Below are 14,054 nucleotides of genomic sequence, written 5' to 3'. Positions count from 1 at the left end.
ATAGTTCTTAGAGCCTTAAATTATCAACCTCCGAACAATAGAGCAACTTATCTAGGTAACCTTCTTTGATAAACATGTAAACAAAGGAAACGTCTAGTTAATTGTCTTTGAACACGTACTAGTAGGCTATTTAATTTCTTCCTAGCTATAACCCTCATAGTGTATTGATAAAACACCCACCAAGTTAAGATACTTATTATTACTTCCTCTATTCATCCATATAATTTTGCCTTTACTGCTAAATTTGGGTCAAACTTCATTCTTTTTTTTTTATGTTTTTTTTTTAATTTTTTTGTACCATAGATTCTTGATGATTTACAAGAGATAACATAGTCATGTGAGGTTTTCTTGAATTCTTGTATATTATTAATATCAAGTGTTTATTTTTTATGTGTATGGAAATGGATAATATATGTTTTAAAACATGTCTTAGAGACCGTAAAAAGTCAAATAAGGCAAAGAAACATATATGAAGGGAGTACTTATTAATAATTAGAGATATTTAAAGCGGAATCTTTCAATAATAAATGTGATAAGTTTGACGTTTATTTGATTGTATTTATTCAGTAATCAATAAACTAAGGGCATGTTCTGATTTACTGAACTGAGCTCAACTGGACTGAACTGAACTGATTGGAGCTGAAGTGAACTGGATTGAACTAAATCGAGTTGAAATGAATTGCTTTTGAGAGAGTGAAATTAAGAGCTGAATTGAACTTAACGAACTAAAATTAAGCTGAAGAGCACAGGCTCTAAGTACTATTTTATTTGACTAAATTATATTCAGTAATCAATAAACTAAGTACTATTTCCATCCCAAAATTAAATGTATGTTTGATTTTATGTGGTTTTCTTTGACTATCAACATCTTTAATTACAGATCAACAAAGAGAAAATTGTAAAAAAAAAAGACTTTTTAAATGGTCGACTTTTTGAAAAAGGACCTTTTAAGTGAAAAGTTGTGAAAAAAAGACCTTTTAAGTTGTATTTTTTTTTGTATGGGATACTTGGGTGAACTTGCGAGGGAGTAATCCGGTAGAACCCGTAGAGGTGTCCATTCAAGTATTCGATCGAATTCGATAAGGTATTCGGGTTGGGTCTATTCAATTAAGTTGTGTGTTTTTTAAAGTACTCGGTTCATACAAGTAAAATATTACTCGTAATTGATTAGTTTTTGGGTAGATTAAATTGAGTCCCTGGGGTAAATTTTTGACATCTCATTAATCCCTCAATCTGGTAACGGGTATAACGACATTTGAAGTTTTGAACAACGAAACACTTTTTCCCGGCTTTACATTAAAATCAATGCTTTATAAAATCCCATCATTTTCCCGCCATTTACCCTCTTTCACTTACTACTCCAAAATCCCCAAATTTTCTAGGGTTTTCTCTCCCCTCTTCATCAATGGCGGACACTCTTCAAATTGCTCAACTTCTCAATGAAACCTTCAATTCCGACGGCCAAGTAGTTCACAACGCCACAAACCAACTTGATTGCCTTTCCGCCGCCTCCGATTTTCCTTTCTCACTCCTCTCCATTGTCAATGGTAACTCATTTCTGCTCTTTCTGGAATTCAATTTGATTTCTGTATGTAATACTTTGGATTTCATTTTGTGGTTTTGAAATTCGATAAGTTTGGATTTGATTGATGGTGTAGGAGATGGAAATCAAGGTCAAAAAATAGCTGCTGCTACTTATCTTAAGAATTTGATTAGACGAAACGTTTTTGGCGAAGGAAAATCTGGTTCTTTTAGTAAGGATTTTAAGGAGAAGCTACTCGAATCGTTGCTTCGAGCGGAATTTCCTGTTCTTAGAGTTTTGGTTGAAGCGGTACTTCAAATTGAGCTTGATCTTAAGATTTCCTTTTAAAGTTTTAATTGAGTTTTGTTTTTGTACGATACGAAATTGTGATTAGTCGAATTTTTGTTTTCGTATTGCAGTTTAGTTTTGTTGTTGATGCTGAATTTGTGAAGAAAAATGAATGGCCTGAGCTTGTGCCACAAGTTCGTTATGCTATCCAAAATAGTGACATTATTAGTGGAAATGTGAGTAGTGGGTTGAAAACACTTAACGCGCTCAAAGCTCTTCAAACATTACTTAGACCCTTTCAGGTAATTATGATACAATCAACTGTTGGCTGTTACTTGTAGATAGTTGGATAAACTCATATGACGCGAACTTGTTTAGTCTCGAATTCACTCTTTACAATATGATTGTAATGTTCTCCAGTACTTCTTGAATCCAAAAGTTGCGAAAGAACCTGTCCCACCACAGCTGGAGCAGATTGCCAATGATATTTTGGTGCCTTTGTTCGCTATATTTCATGGTTTTGCGGAGAAGGTCCATTGCTTTTGTCTGCTGTTCTCAATTCGTCTTTGCTTTGCAGCTTTGCCCTTATAACATCTAATAGTGGTAACTTTTCTACAGGCTTTAGCTACTAAACGAAGCTTGGACATAGAGACGGAGAATGTCCTTCTAATTGTGTGCAAATGCACATACTTCGCTGTAAGTAGCTTAATATCTCTATTTGTGGTAATTCCGTTGCCTGATGCTATCTCTTAAAATTTTGTTGTTAAGTTTCAAATAACTAACCAAAGTTTTTATAATAATAACAGTGTTCTGAAGATGAACATAGTTGCTGTAGCCATTTTTGTTTGCTTATCCTTTTTTTCCTCTACCCATTGTCCAATAACTTATGCATAAACACACTTTTGTCGATTTACTTATCAACACTGATTGCAATTTGGATATTTAGGTCAGGTCGTATATGCCAACTTCTGTTGCAACTCTGCTGCCTTCTTTCTCTGGTGACTTATGTGGCCTTTTACAAACATTAAATCTAGAGGAATCAGTATCTTCTGAAGGCAGTCAACAAGTAAGACTAAAAACTGGAAAGAGGATCTTGCTTATGTTTTGTGCTCTTGTTACTCGACACAGGAAGTATTCTGATAAGTAAGTTAATTGTGATTGCGGTTCGTGTGCAGACTTTCCAAACTCGTATTAACATTTTTTTTTTTCTATTGATTTCACTATTTCAGGTTGATGCCTGATATTATGAAATGTGTTCTGCATATTGCCAGACGTAGCTCCAATATCAGTGTATGTTTTCACTTGTTTGTTTATTGACTTTGTTTGCAATTTTATTTTTAAGAAGATTATTGTGCTGTATCATTGTAAGCATTTTCTAATGCTTGTAATTCTTGTTCGGTAAAATGTGATGATCAAGCACTCTCTTTGGTTTTTATAAAGCAATTAAAATAGAATGACTCTTTCTAGTCCATGCTAATTGAATAAATTGTTAGTTAGGCTCATTATATATTAGAGATGTTTCTGTCATGTCAAGGATCATAACAATGGAAGACTAAAAAATGTGGGATCTAATGATAATTTTCCCATATTGAAATTATAATACTTCTATAAGCAGAGGTAGAAATGAGAGGTGGGAAGCAATAGGTAAGAATGCAAGTAACATAAAATTCTGGGAAATCTTTATAAAATTTAATAAAGATGAAATAATGTTTGATGAATTTAAATTGCATCTTAGGGTCTCAATAAGACCCACATTTAAGAACAAGTATTATGGGGTGCATTTCGATGATAAAAGTGTAGCTATTAAGCGAGAGGTCATAAGACTTGTGCAAGTGATGTAAAATGCTCATTCTTTAACTAAACTGTATAAAAGAATATGGTCTAGTAGTCTACAGAATCCTACATAGTAAACATAAGCTACAAAAATTATTGAATTTTTCTAATATCACATGACAAAATGAACACCAGATTGGTTTTATAAAGAACTCAAACTTTATGGTTTAAATAGCTGTCTAAATGAGCCTTGAGGCACCCTTAGCCACTGTAATCTTTTGAAGTGGCTAAGTGCCTATGGCGTGGCTTTTTAAGCTTTTTACACTGTTCAAAATTTAGATGCTCAAGTACTTTGGAGCTAGGGTGCATCTGCATTATTTTCTTAAATCCTATATTATGTTACTTTGCCTTTTTCTTCGAATAGCAGAAGACCTCTATAGCCTCATCTTATCTAGGGTATCCTTTGTTATAGGCAGGCTTAAAAATCCTTCTCTTTCCCTTGTCTGTTTAATGTTGTGGAGAAAAACTAATGGAACAGGACAGGAACTTTCCATGCTCATATAATTTAACAACCTCCTCTCAATTTTAAATAAATAAATATACGAAGGGGACAATCATCAACACAACAATCTTTAGGCTTTCCCCTGAATGCAGTCATGTCTTTGCTTTAAACACCAGGCTTCTACTTAACACTACTTTTCCTCTTTTTTTCTTGCATTGAATATGGCTGCAAACAGTTGGCTCAAGTAAGAAATTCTAATAACAAAGTAATAAAGAAAAGACTTCCAACTTGCGGTAGAATACTTCATGGGGCAGGCCAATCCTGAGGTGTCTGCATCTCTTAATTGCCTTTATATCAGTTGCTTTCCTGCAACTCAAATGTTTCTCACTGGGTAGCCTACCAATTACTCCAAGTATTCCATTAGTAGCAAGCTATTTATAGTCTTTGTTCATAAGTTCTCTTTTTAGTTTATTTTTTAAAACATATCTATGTTTAATTTGTTACTTTTTTCTTGCAGTTGTGGTTATCTGTCATATTATATACTCTGAAGTGAAAATTTTGTTTATTCTTCTTATGCAGAAGCTGGACTGCTTATCAGAGAGGGTCATCTCATTGGCATTTGACGTCATTTCTCATATCCTGGAGACTGGCCCGGTGAGCTTCTACAGTTCATAGTTACTTAAGAACTATTTGGATGTTGCAATATTCAATTTCTGGATTACATAATGATAGCTTTCAATTGGTGCAGGGTTATGTTTTCTTTTGGTTGTATCTGGTACTTTTAGTTATTATTTCCCTTACAGTATTCTGATAGCATCATTTGGAAGCAGGGATGGAGATTAGTTTCACCCCATTTTTCATCATTGTTGGACTTAGCTATTTTTCCAGCACTCATGATGAATGCAAAGGTTTATTTCTGAAATTTACATATTTATCGTTTCTTTCAGTTATTTCAAATATGTAGTCTTAGAGGTGAATAATCAGGTAGTTTCAACCTCATTTGATAGTTTAAGTCCAAGGCAGAGATATTGTGTGATTAGTAATATAGCATTATACTAAATCTTTTATTACTTTAAAATATGATAGTGATAATAGGATAAAATTGTGTGCTGAAATTAGAAATTTGAGTTTGTTTGAGGATCCATTTACCAAATAAAATCACCCTTATCACGCAGATTCTTATAGCGCTCACCATTCCACCTTCGTATCCTCTTTTTTTTTACTACATATATTTGTTTTTTCTGAGACTTCTCCTCTTGCTGTTTCGTACTTGTATCAGGATATTTTGGAATGGGAAGAAGATGCAGATGAGTTCTTAAGCAAGAATTTACCATCTGAGCTGGTATGCTTTTTATTTTTTAAAGTTTTGCTTCGCCCAACAAGATGCTCTGCTGACGGCGTTAACTGCCTTTTAGGAAGAAATTTCTGGATGGAGAGAGGATTTATATACTGCCAGAAAAAGTGCTATGAATTTACTTGGTGTCATTTCTATGTCAAAGGTCAGTTAAGAGTCCTATAAGTTTGCTTTGCGTTTTCTGAAAGTAAAAATGTAGTGTGATGGCTTGTTCAAGATCAAAAACCAGAAACAGCTTCTTATCTTTTAAGTTTTGCAGGGGCCTCCGGTGGTGGCTAACAGTCAGAGTTCTTTGTCATCTTTAAAACGCAAAAAGGGTGATAAGAAGAAGGGAAAAGACCAACTCTGTTCAGTTGGAGAATTGCTAGTTCTTCCTTTTCTGTCAAAGTTTCCAATTCCTAGTGATGCAAATGCATCTGACGTTAGTATATCAAATAAGTAAGTTTCTGAGTACCATTGTTGTTTGGCAAGTTGGCAGTCTACCTACTAATTATATATTTCTATCACTTTCCAACGCTCTGTTAATTTGGAGTTCTATTATGACTTGGTAGGGTGTTTCCTTGGTGTTATTCTGATGAAACTTCTGACAGCAATTCCTTAATAATTTGTAAAGATTGTCTGTATTGTATAAAACTTTCGTAGTCACCCTACATTTGTTTTCTTATGGTGTTCCCATGATAATGACAGTTATTATGGTGTTCTCATGGGGTATGGAGCTCTACAGGATGTAAGAACATCTCCTTTCTTTTCCTAATCTGTTCTGATGTAAAACAGTTATTTATGGTGGTTTTATCATTTTTATCGACAGTTCTTAGGGGAGCAAAAACCTGAACGCACAGCAACCTTAATTAGACATCGGGTGCTACCACTTTACAAGGTCTCCATAACCCGCCCTTATTTGCTTGCTGCTGCAAACTGGATACTTGGAGAGCTAGCATCCTCTCTACCTGAAGTTAGTATTCTAGTTATAATTTTATGAAATTTTCATTACATGGTCACAGCGCTCAACTGAATGTGTTCTTTCTCAACTCTCAAATATCCAATCTACGACTATGGTTTACAGGATATGGCAGCTGATGTATATTCTGCATTGCTTAAAGCACTGACGATATCCGATTGCGAAGACGTGTCTTGTTACCCTGTGCGAGCAAGTGCTGCTGGGGCAGTGGTCAAGATTCTTGAAGTAATTCCCTTTCTGAAGAAGTAAACTTGACTTATTGTTTTTTTCTTTTCCCTCTATTCTGAGCCTTCATTCTTAAATATATATACAACACTTTGCAGAGTGAATACTTGCCACCTGACTGGCTACCTATTCTCCAAGTAGTAGTTGGTAGAATTGGTCATGAAGAAGAGGAGATTTCCATGCTATTTCAACTACTTAGCTCTGTGGTTGAGGCTGGAGAGAAAGAGGTAGCAGTTCATATACCTTTAGTTGTATCACAGTTGGCTGATACAATTGCCAAGTATATGCCTTCCAATATAGAGCCATGGCCTCAAGTAAGTACTGACCTCCTCTAGTAATGCATTATTTTTTTTGGTCTATTAGTGTTTAAGACGTTTACAAAAATTATACCAAGATAATGTAATTGAGCAGGATTTATTGATTCAGTTTCTATTGTAGGCTTAGAAAATCCAAATTATAGTCTTAATGGAGAGTTTTTGGAAGCCATTCCTTAAGTGGTTCTGTGAAAGCTTTTTATATTACTGGTTGGTTTTGGGGGAGGGTTGTTGTCGACAGCAGGGGGATTTTTTTTTTTTAAAAAAAGATTAGGCAAATTTGTTGACAATTCATCTGAATCATCACTACTATATTTGGCTATTTTTTAGTGTAGTTGTCACCGACTCGCCATATGAGCATTAAATGTGCCTTCCAAGTAGAATTGATATTGAATTCTCATTTGGTCCTTCAGCAAAATGACTTGCATAATTTTCAAAATTGCACACATTTAGGATTGCCAATTAGATCGTTGGAATTGCCCATATGATTGTTTTGGCTCATAAGGGTCATCACTATTTTCTAATGAACTTAACATTCCCTTAGAATACTGCTTGATGGGAATGAAAATGCAATTTTCGAACTGTTAGAATTTTGTAAGCACTTACAAGAGATCTGTCATTTACTCCTAAAGATATTTATTTAGTCTCTCTGTTGCTTCTTCCTCGGAACTCACAGAATGCTCACAAAAGCAAATTGCAGAAGAAGATCAACACTCACATACAAGCAAATCAATTACTAATCAGGAATCAAAAAGCTAATACTAAGTTTTAGAGTTTTGTGAGTAAGCAATTAAATTTGTAGGATTGTACAATCTAATTATCCAATCTTATGATCCGATCCCAGTAACCCCTTCTGATCCAAATTAGGATCCCAATCCTAATAACATTGGTTGCCGCTTGCCTCTTGTTTTTTTTTTTGGTCTCTCATTTTTCTCTATTTAAAAATGCTGATTTCTTTCTTTTCTTTTTTTTTTTTTTCTTTTTTTTTTCTGTTAGTATCCTTTGGGATCTTAGAAATAATCCTTTCTTACCTATGGCAGGCAGTTATAAAGGGCTTTGCAGCACTATCTGTAATGGCTAAATCTTGGCAAGACGCGATACCTGAAGAAGAGGAACAGAACCACATAAGTGCAAAGTGGGAATCTGATCAGAGAACTATGGCTAGAGCCTTTTCTGCCCTCTTGCAACAGGCATGGCTTGTAAACAAGGAAATATCGGTGAGGGTCAAATTGCAATATAAGCACTTGTTTTGTGTACCTCATCGATTCAGTCAACTATTTGCATTAATGGCCTTCATATGACGTGTACAAATCTTTTCATGTTCGCCTTCTGTGCATTATCTACATGCAAGTGCTTATCTGTTCTAATGCTCTATCCACCCTTTTTTTGCCTTGTCAATGTTGTATATGCCTCTCTCAATATGATCTCCTAATGTTGATATCATACGATGTGGTAACAACAATGTCTCTTCTCTACTCTATAGACAATGTACAAAGTATATGATCAACATGCATAGGCCACTTTCTGCAATTTGCCCAAGTAAAATTCTAATTACTAGAACAACATGATTATTTTTTATTAGCTTCATGTCTTTTCCTTAAGCTCCTCCACATGCTGAGTAATTCAGAAGAATAATTTGTTTAAGAAGTTCAGTTAGCAAATTCCTTGACTTGGACAGACCAAGTAAGAGTAGACTTAGTTGTATCAACTTGTATAGAATGTACTTTTTTGTTGTCTATTTTGTCTGACCAGTCTTTTCATAATATTCTTTGGTAGTTAGAGTAAAATCAAAGCTGGCTGAGAACGACAGTTAGAAACATACCCATGTTTTACCTCTATAGCGCGTCTGAGTAGTCCATTAAGTGTTTAATTGGTTGCTTTTCTTAATGAGTCATTTAGTTTAAATCTTCCTTTATTCTTTGTTTCCTTTTACTTTTTATCAACAAGATAGGGGAGTTCATTCGACTTAAAAGTTTGCGTGTCTTAATTTAATTGTAGAAAAGGTTTATACATTTTGATAGTGGTGACAATGGTCAGGATGACGATGATGATACTTCACCACATTCATGCATTGATGATGCATCAACAATCCTTTGGTTCATCATCCGGTCCAGTACCAACAATGATGCTCTTCTGGAACTCAAAGTATCAGAACTTTTGTTAGCTTGGACTGAAATTATGGCAGATTGGCATTCCTGGGAAGAAGTAGAGGACTTGGCTGTCTTTGACTGCATAAAGGAGGTTGTTAATCTAGAGAAGAACCTTGGCCTGCCGAATTTTTTCATCGCTAAGATGCCTCCACCACCAGCTCCTCCTGTACCAGAAAAATCTCTCATTGAAAATATTGCAGCATTTGTCTGTGAAGCCATTTCACAGTATCCTTCTGCAGCATCAAGGGCTTGTGCATGTGTACATATCCTTCTTCATCTGTCATGTTATTCTTCTGATACAGAGGAAGTCAAGCGTTCATTGGTAATTGCTTTTAGTCAGGCTGCAGCATCTAGATTCAAAGATATTCAAAGTAAACCCTGTCCACTTTGGATACCATTGTTGCTTGCGGTATCATCATGTTATTTGTATTATCCAGATGCTGTCCAGTCAGTTCTAGAAAAGGTTGAAAAAGGTGGTTTCATGGTCTGGGTATCTTCTGTGAACTCCATCTCCTCCATCTCATTCACACCAAACACTACAACAGAGTCGGAAATTAAATTAGTTGGTGGGTTTCTTTTCACTTCAGCTCTCTGTTTGTTATTTTCCATTGTGTTTAGTAGCACTGGAATATGGTCATTTATAATACTGAACTGATCATCAACAGTACCTGTGTGTCTTGTGCATGGATTTTCTTGGTGCTATTGATAATTTGACGGCTCTGATTCTTGTAAATTACCAAGCCTTTCCTTCTCTTCTATTATTCTAACAGAGAAGTACTATTATCTCATTGTCCATAGTTCAGTTTTGGATAGATTAAGTGGGGAAGGGATTTATTCCAGCTACACTGGTTATTGGCTTGAAGTTGCACATAATGGGTTGGTCTCAAAATCTCATAATAATAAGGGAATCATCATTCTACACAACAGTAAAACCACCACCAACACATGAACCAACCTAGGCCTGTACGATTCCATCATTAGCTAGAAGTTTGGATGCAATCTTAGCTTTTTGTTGAAGTACCACAAAGTTTTTTCTTGATGCTGGACTATTTTACTCGAACTTGGCCAAAATTTTCAGACACACACAGGTTCATACATGATCATCTTATAAATTTTTTTGCATGATTTTGATCTTAAATGAAGTCTTCAAGTCATCAAGTGTCATATTCATGTCTGAGTACACGACACAGCTACTTGAGGTGAAATGATGTTTGAAGAGTCAGGAGTTACATAGCTGCTAGCCTGCTAGACACAAATTTATTTTGTTCATACAGCTGGGACCAATCAACATGCAGGCAACAATGTATCTCCAATTCCAGCTCAAATGTTAACAATGGATTTAGTCAATTAGATCTTATAAGATTCATAACTTCGTAAGGAGCAATACAGTTTCTAATAGATGGGTTAGAGTACCAATAATTTTAGGATAGTTTTCTTCATATCCTGTATAGTTTTTGGGTTTATCCTCTTTTGTACAATACAAGCTACATGCTTGAGCTTGGAATGTCATACTTACACCCCCCCCCCACCTCTTCCCCCTCCGCCTCTCTTACCTCCCAAGGGTGGACACTTGAAATATGCCAGCTGTCCATAGTATATCTCAATCTGCAAATTTGTTTTCTTTTTATTCTACCCCGTGCTTATCTATTGCATGCTTCATTTCAGTTATCACTCTTGGCAAGGTGGTTGAACAGCTTTTAACTGTGGGAAGCCCAACTAGTGGCTTGTTATGGGAATGCTTTAGTTCGCTCTTGTCAGCGTTTGCACGATTGAAAGAAATTCAGGAAGCAAATCACTTGGATGAAGAAATTGAAGATGAAATGGAAAATGAAGAGGAAGAGGAATCTGATGATGATGAAGATGATGATGATGATGATGAGGTTTGACTTATGTTGCTTCTCTTTTCTTTCTAACTTTAGTTGTCCAGCTCATCCTTGTTGCTCACTTAAGATTCAGAGGAGTAAAATTACATTGCATTGCATTTTGCATCTTTGAAAATGAAATAGCTATACTGGCAAATGGGTGCTTAATTTGGAATTTTGATAAGAGTTCAACTGCAAGTATATGTTATCCAGCTTTTAACTTCTTTGTTTAATACTGTCCCTAATTGGTAAAATTAGGACTCTGATGATGATGTACAAGAAGAAACTGAAGAAGAGTTTCTGGAAAGATATGCTGAGGCTGCTGCGGCTTTGGAAAATGGAGATCTTGCTGAAGAAGGGGACTCGGAGGATTTTGATGAAGAACTTGAATTGGGTTAGGCATCTACTCTTTATTCTATTAAATCACTTTACCATTTAGAGAAACATAGCCACTTGAGCACAAAATATTGACAAAATGTTTACTAAAATGTTTACAAGAATTTTACTGTTAAGATAATGCATACTTTAGGGTTTAACATTCATTTTCCCCTTTCGGCCTTTCCCCACTTATTCTATAGTGTAATCAATGCTAACTTGACCAATTCTCAAAATTAGTGCAAAAGGTCATCAGACAAGTAGTTAGAATGACACTTATGGGCTAAACAAAGATAAAAACAGCCGAACAGGTGCATACAGACGTGGAGATATAGTGTGCACTGTGCAGTGGCTCATGGAAGGGCAAAGTCTTTTAGATGCAACTATGCAAAGATGAGACCTTAGCACCCCAATTCATATGCATGCTACAAATGCAAGACAGTAGGAGGAAATTTCCTATATGTCTCACAAGTTGGAGTATACAAAGTTGACATCAAATTTTGTTGTTTGATGCCTTTTCAGCATAATCAATTTAAGATGTTGCTCCAACTTGGCATTTTTGTTGACACACTCATGCTGAATGAGAAGGATATAGATGTGGAATTCATAATTGACTCTTGATTTCATTAGGACAATAAATCATTTACGAAATCCTGATTAACTCTTGAAATTACAGTAGGACATCAAATCACTATATCTTGATGCAATTAACCTACATGGTGTAGATGCATATCTACTATTAGGTTAATACAGTGTCAATCTCTCTGTTTTTGGGAATTGCAGTCTTGAGTTAGTATTTTTTTTTTTTTTTTTTTTGAGAAAACAGTCTTGAGTTAGTATTTAGATGGGTGCATCCAAAAGTTTTTTAAAAATTAGTTGACATCAAACCATATTACGGAGTAATAATTGCATTTTGCCCCTATTTTGCTGATGAAATTAGATGTATGGTCCTCAATTTAGATATTCTTAATAAAAGAATTACTCAAAGACTGTATAATCCTATCACCTGTGTCTGAATTTAAGATAGTATCCCCACATTCCCCCCATGTCCTAATATTGAGTTATGGCAAGTCCCACACTTGACTTTGTATCCATATACAACTATACCTGAGGGCTGAGTCCAATAACACATGTTATCTTTTTTCGAACAAATTCATTAAGCTGATCAAGCATTCATGCTGCCCTGAACAAGCTAACAGACATCCTGATGCTATCAACCTATTGATCAGTTCTGTTTTTTGTGATTTATACAGGTTCACTTGAAGAGCTTGATCCACAGATATTTCTGCAATCTCTGCTGGAAAGATACCATCAAACTCTTGTACAAAATCAGGCTCTGTCTCCACAACTTATTTCAAGCTTGCGAAGCTTGTTTCCAGAATTCACAGGGTTCAGCCAGTAATTTAATTTGACTGATATAACTTACTCTTGTGTGCATAATTAGAGCCAAAATGTGTAGAGGAGAGCTTTTATTGCAAGCCATATTTTTCAATCGATTCTTTTCATTATTTTATTTGCGTGCTGTACCCTTGAGTGATTCGATTACCAAGCTTGGATAAGCTCATATGCAACCTGTTGCATATATTATAAGCAGTGTATGAACTAGGATCAATATATAGTTTTGAATTTGTATACCCTTTCGTCACTTTTGAAGATAGGTTGTTTGATTTAATTACGCACTCTATTACTATGGCAATTGCTTTATGGTAAGGGAATCCCATCCCCAAACACTCTCGAACTTCAAACCTCTAAGATCCGATCCGATGCAATGAATGTGATATTGAACTATTGAAATTTTTAACAGATGAACTAATCTAAAGATTTGCATAATGTAAACTAACATAAACATTTAACGCAGTATCAATCTTTGTAAAAATATAATTGAAGTATATAGTCATCAACATTAAAATACAACTCAATTCGTAATTCATTGCCTACATTCCTCGAAGACTTAACAGCCTGAATTATAGTCTTAAAAAATCTATTGTAAGAAATTGATCTTAAACTCCAAGAAGCTGCTCCGAATTTGCATTAGGAATAAAAGTTAAGCCGCACTTGCCACAAGAAAGGCGGTCCGAGTGAGCCGCCATGAAAGAACCAGCACCACACTGAGGAGAAGGGCACTCCTTTCGCAGCTTCTGGAGGTTTCCAGAATCATCATCAATTTTGTAGAGCTTGAGAATGGAAAGAGGGTCTTTCTTCTTCTCATGGTGGGTTTTCTTTGGGGTTGTGAATGTCTTCTTCTTGTGCTTCTTGCCGCCCATCTTTTATCACCCTGTCTAGGGTTCGTTGAAGTCTTGAAGAACTATCTTAAGACGTTTGAAAGAGATTCAAGGAAACAAGGGTTTGAGACTTGTGGGTTTATATAGGCATTGGCTTTTGTTATTTTTGACAAAGATAATATTGGATTTTTTTTTTTTTTTTTTTTTTTTTTCTTTTTTGATAAAGATAATATTGGATTTTTTTTTTCCTTTTTTGACAAAGGATAATATTGGAAAGTTGCAGAGATGTTAATATTGGAAAGTTGTAAATAAGATTGTTTTCGGTTTTTGATTTTAGTTTTTTTTTCTTTTTTTTTTTTTTTTTATAAATACTAGCAAAAAATGTTTTTAAACTCTCTCTTTTAGTATTAGTTAATAGATAGATTCAAAATTGATATTTGAAAATTATGCATTAAGACGATTTTAATAAGTATGTACATGATTATATTTAATCTTATTCATAAAGCTTA

The 14,054-nt window shown here is 35.0% G+C and overlaps 1 protein-coding gene across 1 annotated transcript; it reads left to right on the top strand.

Moving 5' to 3' along the window:
* The first annotated feature begins 1,370 nt into the window (after positions 1-1,370).
* Positions 1,371-12,911, top strand: LOC145608918 (uncharacterized). The gene is made up of 21 exons (XM_081664501.1): positions 1,371-1,547; positions 1,659-1,831; positions 1,942-2,112; positions 2,231-2,361; positions 2,449-2,506; positions 2,757-2,953; positions 3,040-3,100; positions 4,665-4,739; positions 4,916-4,993; positions 5,365-5,427; positions 5,501-5,584; positions 5,699-5,877; positions 6,127-6,166; positions 6,248-6,391; positions 6,503-6,622; positions 6,721-6,936; positions 7,977-8,153; positions 8,974-9,652; positions 10,752-10,966; positions 11,207-11,342; positions 12,577-12,911. The coding sequence occupies exons 1-21, from the start codon at positions 1,406-1,408 to the stop codon at positions 12,723-12,725; spliced, it is 3,288 nt and encodes a 1,095-aa protein (XP_081520627.1). The 5' UTR covers positions 1,371-1,405; the 3' UTR covers positions 12,726-12,911.
* The last annotated feature ends 1,143 nt before the right edge of the window (positions 12,912-14,054 follow it).

This window comes from Chenopodium album, chromosome 23 (assembly GCF_948465745.1).
Source record: "Chenopodium album chromosome 23, dcCheAlbu1.1, whole genome shotgun sequence".
Lineage (NCBI taxonomy): Eukaryota > Viridiplantae > Streptophyta > Magnoliopsida > Caryophyllales > Amaranthaceae > Chenopodium > Chenopodium album.
The sequence above is the reverse complement of the archived record's forward strand: the minus strand, read 5'-3'. Positions and strand labels throughout refer to the sequence as shown.